This window comes from Colossoma macropomum, unplaced genomic scaffold (assembly GCF_904425465.1).
Source record: "Colossoma macropomum unplaced genomic scaffold, Colossoma_macropomum, whole genome shotgun sequence".
In the NCBI taxonomy this organism is placed as follows: Eukaryota; Metazoa; Chordata; class Actinopteri; order Characiformes; family Serrasalmidae; genus Colossoma; species Colossoma macropomum.
In genome coordinates, this window is record NW_023494802.1 from 31579788 (window position 1) to 31595370 (window position 15583).

Genomic DNA, 15583 nt, shown 5'->3' on the forward strand with positions numbered 1-15583 from the left:
TAATTACGACAGGATCTCATTATTATGAAATAGTAAGTCATAATTATGAGAAAGTAAATCATGAGATACTAAGTCAAAATTGAGATACTAAGTCATACTTACGAGACAGGATCTCATTATTATCATTATTTAATGCTGTTGTTTTATTGGCTCCCAACTGAATGCATTAATTAGGCTGGGCTTCATGTAAATGATATGTAAATGAGGTGCTGGTAGGCTGGCACTTGATTTCATGCACTGAAGCTGATTCATCATTTGCTAAAAATCTCCACTTTTTTCCACGTCCTAGCAGAAAGCTTTATGAATGAGACACAGAGCAGTTCACACATCATGAAAGGCTGTTAATCAGAGCTCTTTTACGCACAAAACTGTGGTGTAACGTATGATGGTCGTCATAATGCCCACCTCTAATTTAATTTAAAACATGTTCACCTAACTTTTCACACCGCGTCACCGTCCATGTGCGAAATATTACAGAACCAACCAATGGGGGGAGACAACTGATTTATTTGTATTGTTTTAAAACAGAAACATTATCTATGACTTGTTTTCTGACAGGCAGTGAAAAAAAATGATACAAATGATTGATGCTTGGGTTTCTCCAAGCTGTAATTTGTATAGAAAAAAGGCATTTGGTTTAGCCACAACACAGGTCAGCAGATCATTAATGTGAATGCTGAATATTGATTCAAACCTCTAGCCTATTATTATTGAGTTCTGAGTGAAACATTAGATTTAAGGCTGTAATTTCATGATCAATGAACATTCATTCAACAACACATGCAGCAAACTGAAATCAACCAATGAGAAGACGGAATAATCCCGAAACGTAAAGGGGGACTCCACTGATTTCACAAAATCTCTGCATAATAAAATGGTTGTAATGTAAATATAATGTAAATAAAGTTATTCGGAGTGGTTTGGTGTGAAATGTTCTGTTCTAGAGCAACTTACTGAGTCAGAACTGTTCACAGTGGTGGTGAAAGGAACCAAACATCTGAAGTGTTTAATGCCTCTAAAACTTCCCTCACAGAAAGTTATAACTTGAAATGGTTATGAATGCACTGCCTGACGTCTGAGACATTATTTATGATAATTCTGAGATAGATTTTTGGAGTAAAATGTATTTTTTAAGCAATTCATAGCTGAAGCACACGCAGGGCATTGAAAGAAAAAATTAGTTCCATAAAAAACCCATATTTTTTAAAATTTTCCACTATAACGTTGTTGCACAAAAACTAATAATAAAGTATAAATTAATAAATTATTTTTATTTTTCAATTTTTATCTTGCATTTTTCTTCTTTTCCTAATTGGAAACCCCCAGTTACCCTTTGCATTGTGTTAAAATGTCACGATAAATGGATCTAAAAGTTCGAAAATTACTTAGATATTAAATCTAGATATCTAGATATTAAAGATATTAAAGATAACACTGTTTTGTTTCAACAATGACGATATATAAAACTCAGAAGACGTGTGTAGGTTCACTGGTCATTTTGGATGGTAAATAAAATGGCTATCTTTGTGTTGTAGGCATTGCATCCCCTGGTTCCTATCAGCACCACTGTGAAGAAATCTGAGTCAGTAAGTTTCTCTACAATGAACCATTTCTCATCAAACCACTCTGAATGATGTAACAACTGAATTCACACAGAAATTTTGAAAATTCAGCCCCTTTCATCCAGCCCAACACGGTAAAATTCCCCAACAGATCAGATCCGTTTAACCAGCAAAACCTCCAAAAAAAAAAAAAAAAAAAAGAAAAAAAAATTCCATACAGCTTCACACATACAAACCCCAATTTTTTCCACTTAGCAAATTTGCAAATTTAACATTGTCCATGTCTATAGTACAGCTATATTAATCCAACACAGTCACTCACTCAAGCACACGCACACAAATCCATACAGTTGTAAGCAAAAGTTTGGGCGCCTCCGGCCAAATTACTGTTGTATGTTTTGCTGGTTTTCTGAATCTAAGTGAACACGTTCTCCACGGAGAACACACGTCTGCACATTTTCATACACAACTTAACTGTTTGTCTGCTGATTGAACATATTGTGAAAAAATAAAAGGTAAAACGTGACCGATATGCTAAAGCAAACAGACACTATGCACTACAATTTGCAGAAACGTGTCATTTTTAGGTGTGTTCACTTATTTTCACCTCAACAAAGCATGTCGTTTGACCAGGGGCGCCCAAACTTTTGCACACAACTGTTCATAAGCTGCCTTCCAAAAGAACAATTCAGGGATTCAGAGCCCAGACTAATTTACATACAGGTGGGACCCTCGCATACGGTCGCTTCAAACTCATGTACAAAGTAAATAGCTTATCACAAATTCTAACATAGCTCAGAATCTCTACTGCACAACATACTATACGAGACTACAAGAGCTGGAGACTAAGGGCTAGCCTCACAGACCCAGGTTAAGCCTAATCCTAGAACTTTCAATGGCGATTCCCCATTTGCAATGCAGTTTAGTCCAAGACGGTGCTTAATCCACGTCTGTGAAACCAGCCGTGAAACATTAAAACTGGTTACAAGTGTATTTTCCTTTTTAAAGCCAGTGTTTTGTTTTGGAACTGGACGCTGAAAATGTTTGATTTTGTAAAAATGACCCTTGATCTGTTCACTGAAAGCATGAAACAACAGGAGTTGCTGGTTATTGGAAACCTAAAATCCATTTGTGTATATAAACCAGAAGAATAGTAGCTTTCTACAACGACATGCAGCCTTCAGAGAAGCTGGAGGTACGATTAGTTCGCGTAGAGGAGATATATAAGATCTAGCACATATAATTATAGTTTAATCTATTCAGCTTGTGAAAAGAAACTAGGAAAAATAACATTTCTGTTCTGAAAAAAGTACTACACTGTCTAAACAACTGCGGTACCCAAAAACAAACAAAAACAATCCAATAAATATAAAGCAATAATAAAATATTTTTTTTTCCAAGACTGTACAAAACAAACAAAGTTTTGAATTATAATTCAAAACTGTATTTGTAAGAGATTAAAGTGGGGGGGGGTTATGACCACCCACATCAGTTTTGTATGGTGCAATATATTAGTAGACCGCTAACTTTGACAGCACGTTGGCAGTAAAACGAAAAACGCAGACAAACCAAAAACCACAAAACCCAGAACCAACATGTCTGTCATTTCTAAAAACCAAGACAGAACCATAATTATGACGGCAATTCGGAAATCAGACGTAGAGAATGAGATTTTATAGCCTGAAAGATTGATGTTTAAAACTTAAACAAAAAAAAAAGGTAAAGAAAAAAAAGAAAAAACAAAAGAAAAAAAGAAAAAACAACCACACATTCCCTCAGTGAACACTGGACATGGACAAATGTGACTGTGACCATTGAAAAACATCCGCTAAACTTGCCAGCCAACCAAGGCACCCTACAGACATGCTGTACATATACGAACGCAGATCTAAACACAAACAACCTTCCTGAATTCCTGAACGTTCAACTGGTCTACTCTGTATTCTCTATTCTCCTGAGCGCGCGACCTCGTCCCACCAGACCTCGTCAGTTACGATTCAAATATACAACGTAGCACAAAAACCCTCAACTTTACACGTTAAAATTCAAACAAACAATTTAAAAAGAGAGAAAAAAAGAGATTATAGGATTCTATAAATAAATTAAGCGGCCATCTAAAGCTTCTAAAGAAACCGGAGCTTTAAGACGACCCAAGTGCTGGTAAAATGTGTCTAAGGCAGCGCTGAGCTGTAGCCCTTTTAACATGATGCAGCAAGTGCGTTAAAGCCACCACACTTGTTTTACTTCACTGAGAGAGAGGCATTGTGCGTGGTTTGTAAACAAGGCTGCATGATATAGAACCTGTTAAAAGCAATCGCAATATTGACGGTGCAGAAGGCTGCAGTACACAGATAAGCTCTCTAACCAACTGCAGCGTTGGTTACTGTGTGATGTGAGTATCCTGACCAATTACAGTGCCAGGCAAGTTATTAGGGCTGGACATTTTAGGGAAAATATCTAATTTCAATGTTTTTGATTAATCCTGCAACGGCAATTTAAATGCGCCTATTTTTATTTTTAAGTTAAGCTCCAAGCCTTTTTACCCAAGAAGACCAGTGCATTCATTTTCCCATTGTTAAGGCCAAACCACTGAAAACTTGCTGACAACTCTGAATAATGTAAGACGTCATTTTTTAATTGCAGCTCTTGCAATTTTGAAAATTGCACTTTCAAATTGCGATTTTGATATAAAAAGGATAAATCATTCCACCCTATGATTTACTGTGTGTATACTGATGAATGGTAAGTATTCATGTGATAAAACAAGTGTAAATCCTTTTGCTCAGGCCTAAATGTTCCATCATAACTGCGATATAATCGCAATACGGAACCTCATCTATATGGTGCAGGCCTAATGGTATAGAGCGCCTGAAGCATCAGCAACAATGCAAGTGCTAAAGTAAAGAGAGCCCATTGCACTCCAGCGCACGACAAAACCACAGTTCATCTGCACCATCTCTCTCTCTCTCTCTGCCCTTCTCACTCCTTCTCTCAGAATTCCAGCGGGCCAAGGTCAGTGAAGTCGCAGTCAAACAGTTCGCTGATGCCCTCGTGCTCCTCTAGCCCGAAGTGGTAGTCAGGGCTGTGGGGCGGAGATAAGCTGATGAAGCTGTCTATCGGCAGGCCGAAAGCGTCGCCAACCGCGCCGCCGGAAACAGGGCGCTCCAGCAGGAAGTCCGACGAGCCGAGCGCGGAGAGATCGAAATCAGGCATCTCGCAAATGCCAGAAAACGTGTCCAGGAACGACTCTGAGGGAAAGTCAGAGAAGAAGAAGAAGAGTTAGTGTGTGTGAATGTGAAAGAACCAGAGAGTGTCCTTTGAGGTTATGGTAGTTTTTTTGGTTGACTAACACAGATATATTGGCAAAAATATGAAATCAAGATTCTGTCAAGACATTTTCACAATACAGGCTATTTTTGTTTCTGACTCTGTTAGGCAAACAAGTAAAAAGGACAGCGTCACATTGGGTTTCACACTCTGCACTGAATCTAGTTAATGAGGACGACTCACTCTACGTTCAGTGGCTCAGTGTTCTAGAAATACTGATGATACCCATGATATACTCAGGAAAGCTCACTGACATAGTATGATGGATATGAGGGACTAGCAACGTTTACATGCAGCCTAATAACCTGTTAAAAATCTGACTAACAGCTCAATCAGAATAGAATACGTCCATCTATACACCTCAGTCAGAATAGACTAGTCCGATTGAGGCCATTCAGAATACAGTTTCTATCCGATTGAACGAGGTGGGTAATCCTGTAAATAATCCGTTAAATAGAAGAATAATAACTGTATCTGCTTACATTCCCAAACGGAAAGTTTAAGTCCGTTCTGATCATGTTTGTCACGTCATAGTGAAAGTTTAGATCGTTCAGCACGGCGGAGCAGAAATCTGGTCTGCAGAGGAGACGAAGTTTATGCTCTGATCTTTAAAAGACGGCGGTGGGACGGACGTCCAGCTTATGTGTCTCAGAACACGACGTCTTCCTCTCGGCCTTCTTTAATAAGGACATGTGAAGGATGTTTTTCTGAGTCTGACATCATTTTAAAGTAGTTAAAAACACAAGCACTGCTCACTGCTGCTCATCTCACTCTGACTGGGACTCACATGATGCTCGATTTTCTATCAGATTGTTGAGTAGAGTGAGCAGATAAACACCTCAGTCTTAATCTAGAACCGGAATGTATTCAATCGGATTGGCAAACATCTTGGCTACTGTTGTTTATCGTCGCTGTTCAAAAAACCTCCAAAATGACAAAACATTCTTTGCTTTTAATGTGAGTTTTTATTCTAAGCACTTTGGAGCATTTCTATGGGTCACTCACTGAAGTTTTCATGTAAAAGGTAGCTGATGAACTCAAATGACGTAGAAAACTAAAAAAAAATACACAAAAAACATTAGAGATATATACATATATTTATATCCTTGCTGTCACACAAAAACCTTGTATCCCCACTTTTGTCTTTTTTTTTTGACTTATTTGCATAATTTGAAAATTTGAAATTTAATGATGAACAATTTCTCCTATCTGGAACTATCGTCCATAAAAACCAGCAAGGCAGCCCCTAGAACTCCTCATACATGGATTCACAGATGTCCTAAAGTTTAGATCCTTGTGCTCACTTAACTGTTGATGTGTTTAGGTTGTGAATGGTGTAACTCAGTGTCTTAAGTTGTATGCATGAACGGTTTATATGGATACGTCCCCTGTGGCTGTGGGTCAGGGTTGAAATGGGGGGGTTGTTTGGCTTTTCTTTAAATGGAAAGTAATAAAAATGAATCACAAAAAATAAATAAATGAATAAATAAATAAATAGACTCATGATGAGAGAGTTAAGAACATCCGTCTCCTGTAAAGTTGTCATTTTGACAGGAGGTTTAGTTCTGAAATCGTCACTATTTTGACTCCCTTCTTAATGCTTCACTGTGCATGTGCACATGGTCATCATCCAGGGTGGGCAGCGGCTGAACTTAACAATAAAATGCGCTCACGCAGATCCTCTCAGTCACACTAATGACACGGGTCACTTACAAACACAAATACAAACACCTGGAACTGAGCCATAAAGCTTATAATGTAAACGTAGCCTGAAGTGAAAAATTAAACTCACAGTTGTTTAAGATCTTTTTGCGAAGGCAGATTATGTCGCTGTGATCTACTCACCTGACTCGTTACCCAGAGGAAGCGGCGAGGCACTTGGAAGAGTCGATGGAGTTGATGCTGCTTCCGGTGCGGTCGAGGTAGTCTGAGGAGGGCTGTGACTGGATGATTTGGCAGGACTACAATCTGTTACAGGGCTACAAACCCCAGAGCTGTCCTCTGGACACAGGAAGACGTCGATGGGGCCGTTGGTGCTCTTCAGAGAGATCTGATAGCCCTGAGGGTCAATAAAGGATCAGCACAATCAATAAAGAATAAGCAGGCTTACAACGCACCAGCGCAGAGCCAGGTGAGATACAGAACTAATATTGGTCCAAACAGCATTTTACAGGCTCGTTCTCAGTGCTGTCCTTTAAAACAATAATATTTACATCTGATAGTTAATCATAATTTAAGGTATGTTTTTCAATCAAAATATTGCAGTTTTTATTTGTAATAATAGCCGCACAGGTTCTTATAAACATACTATGAGTGACAGATGTGCTGTAACGTTATATCACATGAGATGACTGGTGTTTTGCTTACTTGCCCACATAGCAGTGATGCTACAGAGGTTTTTACTTAGCGATGTGTTTTCAGTGCCAGTTTAGCTGGTTTAATGAATGGAAAACCAAGTTTATATCACATTATTATCCCAGTGGTTCAAGTTCAATTTCATCACAATATTCAAACAGGCCAACATAAACCTCACTGTGGACTCCACAAGGTGTTTCAGTGTTTCATACTAAATTTGTATAGATTTAAAGCTGTTCATATTATAGGAATAAGCTAAACCAATTAGCTTGCCTTTTATCTCTCTCTGTCTCCGACTCTCAGCAGCTAAACGAGTGACTGAGGACGCTCAGCTTATTTAACTCGATACCATTCAACAGTTAAAACTACAGACAAACACAAACATTATGTACGATTTTTTTGTTAAAAGTAGAAGACGTAGCATCACGTAGTCAGGAGAAAAAAAAACAGGCTAAAATGTGTGCATGAACTGCTGCGGCTGCTGTAAAGCCTGAAATAATCATTTCAAAGTCAGAGGTGTCGGATTTCGCAGGAGTTTTCTGGATCATCTAAAAAGTCTTTACATATTACTGTTACACACACAGGCTCAAAAAGAAAGTCAAGCTTGCTGTTTAGGTCCCAAGGAGTTGCCATGTTATCCCAGGTGGGTGTTAAGGTGTTGCTAGGTTGTTGCTATGGTATCCAGGGGATGGTAAAGATGTTGGTAGATATATAAATACACATACGTGAAGGAAAAAACATACTCTACTTTTAATGTAAGTCAGTGACCAGACTTTTTTCCAAGAAATTTTGGGTCATTTCTGTTGGTCCATTCACCATGAAATGTACAAACAATGTATAGGACAATGTACTTTCAAATTATGTCAAAAACTGAAAAACAACAAAAATGGAGACATGAGGTTTTGTTCTGATAGCAGCGAACAGAGCAGCATAAAACATTTTAAGACCACTGTTATATTTTTGAGAGCTTTTTAACTTGAGTTATAGGAGTTTAAAACGGCACCTCATTCGTTTTATGATGTCAGTGAGCACGAACAGCCAATGAGCTGCTCCGCTCGCCAACCAATAAGCACTCATTAGCAATAATATTAGCATCCTGCTGCTCAAAAGCTGACTGCTGCAGGAAAAAAATAAATATATTGGCGAATTTTGCTTTGCTTTTTCAGTGATGTACATCCTTCTGCTTTCCAAAATCAAGAGAAAGTACAGGGCAAGTGATTAGAAACTATTTTAAGTTTTCATTTTTAGCCTTTTTTAGCTCTTTTCACCCCCATTCATTGAGTACCTGCTCACAGGCAATCCTGTTTTTGATATAACGAGGGAAATAGGAAGAGGCCAGGCTCCCCTTAAAACGGCTTTGGCACAACCCATGTCACGAAATGTTCTTTTGTATGTTGCATGTAATGACACATTTGCTCTACGGAGGTCTCCAAATTCCACCTATTTAACACCTATTTCTCTGTGTGTTAATGTTGTTTGCCATAACTTAACATCGCTTTTAACATTTCTTTCGTTCTTTTCTCGTGCTTCAGTCTTTCAAACAAAAAGAGTAATGCTGTGAAATTGTAGGGGGGAGTGTGGCTGTGCTCAGCCTTTAGATATCACTCCCTGGCTATGATTTTTAAAGCACAATATGACGTCCACTGTTCAGTAAATGCCACTTTCTCCTGTTTTTAATAATAAAATGTTTAGTTAACAGTAATAAATACGCCTTTAACGCTGATTCTGATGGAGACTAAATGGCTAATAAAACAAGCTTCTGAATCCTCACTGAGGAGACTAACACCAACATAACGATCAAACAGAATTATTGCAAATTAAAAGTGCTTTCTAAATACCTGACTGGGCTCTGAGACGGTCATCTGCGTCTCCGGAGGGGCTCTTATCACCATGACGATTTGATCTGGAGGGTCCACCGTGTTCCGCAGGTCCTGACACCTCACGTAGCCCAGCGTAGCATTGTGTTAAAGACAATAGCGCACACAGAGACATTGAGTCATTACGAGCTACTGAACCACCCCACACAAACACGCACTCACGTCCAGAAAGGATATTTCTTGTTGTTGGAGTCCTCAGTGAGCAGCCTGAGCTGCAGGTTGCACTTGCTGATGAGTTCATCCAGTTTATCTTCAGCCTCGGACAGTTCAGACACTTCCCTCTGCAGCTCCTGATACCGCGCCACGGACGCGCCGTCAATTCGGTTCCCACTGAAACGAAAACAGACAAAAATGGCTCTGAAACAAAGACAGACCATGACCGCATTTCATGCTTTGAAACTCCTCCTCTTCTTTCTTTCTGTCTTCCTTTTCTTTCTTTATTGTTTCTTTTTCTCTCTTCCTTTCTTGTAGTGGTTTGTTGTTTCATTTTCATTCTTTCATTCTTTCTTTCTTTCTTGTTTCTGTTTCTTTCCTTTCCTCCCTGTTCTTTCTCTTCTTGTAACGCAATTAATGCACGAGATGGGATGTGTGGCGTCTATTTTTCATTTTAATAACATTTTAAATAATTCTTGTCTTTTTTTTCTCTTTTCTTTTCTTATTATTTTCTCTTAACAGTTTCTTTTCATTTTGCTTTATTCCCTATTTTCCTTTAGTTTTCTTTGTTGTTCCTTTTTTTCCTTCTTCCGATTTTTTTCTCTTCCTCTTTCTCTTCCTCTTTGTATAAATGTACTGGAACTAGCATGTCAGCTTGTGCCTAAAGTGTTAAATCGGTTCCTATAAAGCAGCTTGTATTTTAAATATTATGCTTTTGTAAAGCTGAATGCTTTAATAAGCTGATAGCTGAAACATTAACATCTCAACAACAACAACATTTTTAGCCACTCCTTATTTTTGCCCTAATAAAACCGTATCAAATCAAAAGGTCCCTGTATCGTATCAAAGCAAGTGGTGAATTCTGCAAATTGCTACATTCCTAGTTTAAGTGATCTTTCACTGATCTTTGTGCTACACTGCTTTGTTTGCTTTGAGCACTGCGCAAAAGTCAAATTATAAGCAAAAGTATTTATCCCCTCAGTAAATGTGTTTTTGCCAGTAAAAACTACATATCATTACAATCAATGCAAATAAACTTAAATACAGTAAAAAGTAACAAGAACTTTTTTGTTTTCAAAAAGTAGAGAGATATTTTCTGAGTCTGAAGCCTGAAGAACAAAGTTTGGCCCCAGATTTCTGGATATTTTAAAAGATAATTCAGAATTGCATCAAATTAATCTAATCAAACCAAATTGAGGTGGAATGTTAAATTTGATGAACTTTAAGAACGATAACTAAGTGGAAATCTGAATTATACCAAAACAATAAAATCAAACCGAAATTTTAGTGAAAATAGTGCAATTTTATATTTTATAATGCAGCTGGTAAAGAATCACGACTGAACAGAATCGCTGAGAATGCGGACGGACGTCACTCACAGCCACTGAATGTGGTTCTTTGACTTCTTGGAGATCAGGTGGATGCCCTCCAGGACGTTAGTGATGTCATAGATACGACGTTTCTGGACGTCCAGAACTTGCGAAGCCCAGTTCAGGTCCACCACCCCGTCAGAAGACTGGGCCAGCAGGTCCAGAAAGCGCTTGGTGGTGAGATTGAGTGACGTGTCATAGCGAGACTTCTCTGTGGTCAGTTTAGGGAGAAGAGAGAAAAAGAGATCAAATGAATTTATCTCTATGTAGCTGTTCTGAAGTGTCAGTTTAACTTAAGCCTGTAACACTGATATTATAACATTACTATCAAACTGCTGTAATGGTAAAAGTGTAGAGCAGCTCTGTAAACAGTCTAAAGTTATCACTACTTTTACAGTCTGTAGTTTGTGTTTATGTGTCCATTTTTTAAAAAGGGGTAAAAACATTTTAATTTCACCCCTTAAAATCTCAGGCTTATTACACACTAAGGCTTATTACTCAGTAACTACAGGGACTTCAGTGCAAACTGGTAGAGCTATTTTTAGGCCATAGAAGTGTGTAACACTTTGGGCCGGTCGGTGGGCCCAGAGTGGTTAAACAATGCAAGACTCTTAGTCTTTCTCCTGTTGTGGAATCTGAGCTTTCTGTGTGCTGCTGTGTTTCCTATCACTGTATACAAGAAGTCCATGCTGCCTGTATTGTGTGATGCGCTGTAGTAAGTTAAAGCGCTATTCATCTCCAACGCAACGCATTCGTCCAGTTACAGCTGGACTCTGAAATGGGGAGGACAGCATATAAAAGGTCTTTGATCCCTTTTGAGGTCTGGTTTGCTGTAGAAAGATGTGTTTACCTCTGGGAGCGGGTGTGGCCGGGGGGGCTGGAATTTGTGACGGTGGTCCGTTACTGCTCAGGTACTGGTGATCGCTGTCTAAGTCCAACTTCCTTTTCACCTGGAGTCAAAGTTCAGAGAAGGCACAGGTGGTGAAAAATGACTATCAGCAGAGTTTTCCAGTGTAAATACAAGAGTGGACAATGAGGGTCATATAAACCTCCTGTTATGTATTACATATTGTAGCATTACAGATGGTATTATAGCGCTAATAACCACAATAACAACTATTATTAATAGTACTTCTAATACGATGACTAATACTACTGATAACGATATTACTACTATTATTAACATTAGTGTCAGTAATACCACTAATAACAAAGCTACTGCTGCTATTATTTCTATGAGCACTAATACTACACACAACAAAAACAAACAAAAACTGCTACAAGTGCTAATATAATATCACTAATACTGTCATTAGTACTACTACTACTCAGACAAATGCAACCTAATACAGACTAGTACTAAAACTACTGCTACAATCACTACTAATTCTAATATGATAACAACACTACCAGTAGTAATAATAGCAGCAGTAGTAGTTTTTGTACTCATAATAAAAGCCCAAGAAGCAGCAGATGTAGCAGCAGTTTTAGTGCTAGATATTAGCACTTGTAGTAGCAGTTTTAGTAGTAGTAATAATGCACTGGTAGTAGAAGTAGCATATTTATTACTAGTAATAGTAGCACTGGTAGTAGAAGTAGCAGTTTTAGTAATAGTAGCACTGGTACAGTAGAAATAGCAGTTTTAGTACTAGTAATAGTAGCACTGGTAGTAGAAGTAGCAGTTTTAGTACTAGTAATAGTAGCACTGGTAGTAGAAGTAGCAGTTGTAGTACTAGTAATAATAGCACTGGTAGTAGAAGTAGCAGTTTTAGTACTAGTAATAGTAGCACTGGTAGTAGAAGTAGCAGTTTTAGTACTAGTAATAGTAGCACAGGTAGTAGAAGTAGCAGTTTTAGTACTAGTTATAATAGCACAGGCAGTAGAAGTAGCAGTTGTAGTACTAGTAATAATAGCACTGGTAGTAGAAGTAGCAGTTTTAGTACTAGTAATAGTAGCACTGGTAGTAGAAGTAGCAGTTTTAGTACTAGTAATAGTAGCACTGGTAGTAGAAGTAGCAGTTGTAGTACTAGTAATAATAGCACTGGTAGTAGAAGTAGCAGTTTTAGTACTAGTAATAGTAGCACTGGTAGTAGAAGTAGCAGTTGTAGTACTAGTAATAATAGCACTGGTAGTAGAAGTAGCAGTTGTAGTACTAGTAATAGTAGCACTGGTAGTAGAAGTAGCAGTTGTAGTACTAGTAATAATAGCACTATTACTACAATTATAACAAATAGGTTAATAATAATAATAATAGTAATAGTAATAATAATAATAATAATAATAGTAAGAATAATAACAAATAAGTAAAACAGTACTGATGATCCTATAGTCATTGAGTAGTACCGGTGGTCGTCCCAGCGCGGGTCTGCGGGTCTCCTGCACGGGGGCCGGGGTGGTGTTCGGAGTGGCGAACAGCAGGATGTCCCCGCCCGCGGGGTGTGACGCGGCCGGGTGGAGGTCCACACTGCTGGGGGTGGAGATGATCACAATCTGGTGCTCGGCGCTCAGGTCGATGCTGCCGCTGTTCAACAGCGACTCGAAGTCGGCCAGCAGGTCCTCGGACGTGTGGCCCGATATGAAGGTCTCTGACATGCTGGCATTAAAGGGGGGCTGTGTGTTCATAAGCGCTGGGTGTCTCCGTCAAACTTCAGGCTCAGGCGAGGCTTCGCTGAGCTGCTCTGAGTGAAAACGCACTGAAGGAAGTGAGAACACTGTCCTCGGCCATTCTCACACGGGCAGATGACCTCGACACGGTTATATACTTAACAGAGAGAGGTCCCAGAGCAGACTGACCCCCCGACACGGAGCTTTCATTCATATGAAGTGACCGGACCAGCTGAGCTAGCTAACCTGGCTAACCTAACTGGGTCACGGAGAGCCCCGGCTTTCACAGCCCAAACCACAGAACTACACAAACTCCTGCGAGAGGACAGCAGGAAAGTTAGCTAAGCGGCCAAAAAGCGTGTCATCTGCTGTTATGCACGTTAAAGCAGGATCCCAATCCTGAAAACTGCACTTGTAACCTACAGCTGAAAGACCCGCAGCTGAAGGTAAACTCCTCCAAACACGAGCTACAGAAGCCTAAAAGTGGTAAAATATGAATATATTAGTAACCAGTGCATAAATTACTAACCCAGATGTGCCTTATTTGAGCTTTAGGCCCTGACTGCAGCTACAGGCAGCCTAGCTTAGCTGCACTGCTAACTGACAGAGGAGACTCACTCAGGCCAAAGGTTTCACACTCAGTCAAACCTCTGCACATTTTCACCAAACCTTTCCTTCGGAAGGCGCGACCAGGAGCAGAACGAACGAACACCTGAGTGAAGGAAAGAAGAAAAGTTTCATCTGCTGGCGGCCCGTAGTTTCTCTTTCAGCCCGCGACCGAAAAAAAAAACCAAAACAAACTCATTCAGGAAGCTTCTCTGTTCAGCAGCACAATAATCCTGCCACCCCGCCGCTCATCTCCAAATAAAGCCTCCGGTTGTGCCTCTGAGAGCCGCTCTCTGCCCGCAGGTTGGCCGCTCGGTCGCCCTCCGCTCCCCGAAATGACCTCCTTTGTTGCTGCTGCCGTTTTCGTTGTTGTTGTTTTTTTGTCTCAGCTGATCGGCTCCAGCTTTTTACGCGCCAAATCTTTTTTGCCGCGAAAACTGGCACGTGCCGAAACTCAGCCAGACGATTGGCCCAGAACGTCCCTGTACGTCACGGTTCGCCTGATCTCTGATTGGCCGCCGCACCCGTTCCTCACAGCAACGCTTCCAGTGGAAACTGTCGACTACACTCCTAAAAAGACGGTTCTTCATGGGTTCTTTAGTAAAGGCAGCGCTTAAAGGGTTCTTTGGACTGTGTAAAGGTTCTTCAGATCGTGAAAATGTATTGTATGTGGTTCTATATGGCACCAAAAAGGGTTCTTCTATTGTTACAAGCTCGACGTGATAACAATGGCAGAACCCATTTTGGCGCAAATAGAAGCATTTTCAAAACAAAACATATACAGCACGTTCTCTATCAGTCTGAAGAACATGGCTCTAAACATAACCATTGCCTTTATTAAAGAACCCTTGAAGAACCATCTTTTTGTACTCTAAATAGTTCTATCAAGTGCTATTTGATGTTAATAAACAAACAAACAACCCGTAATTACATATGTATAACACTTCAGCTCTGCCGGGTTGTTTCTGTCCTTCTGAGGGAAGTTTTGTAAAATGTCCAAACGTTTAATTACTGTTTGTAGAATATTAGGCCAGGTTTAATGTTCATTTTGTTAGTAAGTCCTCGAGCTGAGCTAGGCTATAGCTGTATAACAGTACAGCTGATAGTAGACAGGTCTAATATGCAGTGAAGATGTAACAATTCCAAAAAAAAAATAAAAATAAAAAATTGAGATTTTGAATGAAAAACTGAGAAAATGAATGTCCGAAACGGTATAGTGAACACCCAGTGATCAATGATGGTGTGAGGACGTGCTGTATACGGTTTTATCTGAAGTATTGGATGTTTTTGCATTCTATGTAAGATTTTATATGAGGCTTTTGTGCTGTTCATACTTCATGTACTGCATTTTTAATAAGATTTTTGCACAAAGACATGCTACTACATGCTTCCAGTGTTTTGTTTTCAAGTTAAATGATCTTTTTCTGAGCCCTAACGATCAGTCCACTTTTAACACAGAGAAAATCAAAAATCGAATTAAAACTGAAACTTGGTCTCAGGAATGAAAGTCATATTGAAACTGAAAATATAATTAATGTTAGAGGTGGGCGATATGACAAAATCTAATCACAATACTTCAGGAAGTTTTTTTATGATACATGATGCGTCATGGTGTTTATTTTTTCTGACATCTGACAAGCTAGAACAGACAAAGTAGTGCCACGTTTTAAAAATACTATCAAAAACTAAATCATATTACTTCACTTCACACACTTTGCTGCACTAAATC

At 39.3% G+C, this 15583-nt stretch overlaps 1 protein-coding gene across 1 annotated transcript; it reads right to left on the reverse strand.

Moving 5' to 3' along the window:
- Nucleotides 1–487: 487 nt before the first annotated feature.
- On the reverse strand, nucleotides 488–14488 carry e2f1 (E2F transcription factor 1). Its single transcript, XM_036592075.1, has 7 exons — nucleotides 12988–14488; nucleotides 11495–11594; nucleotides 10654–10855; nucleotides 9299–9451; nucleotides 9083–9197; nucleotides 6735–6948; nucleotides 488–4810 (listed from the first exon to the last, which is right to left on the reverse strand). Exons 1-7 carry the CDS (start codon nucleotides 13264–13266, stop codon nucleotides 4554–4556), a joined length of 1320 nt encoding a protein of 439 aa, XP_036447968.1. The 5' UTR covers nucleotides 13267–14488; the 3' UTR covers nucleotides 488–4553.
- Between the last annotated feature and the right edge of the window lie 1095 nt (nucleotides 14489–15583).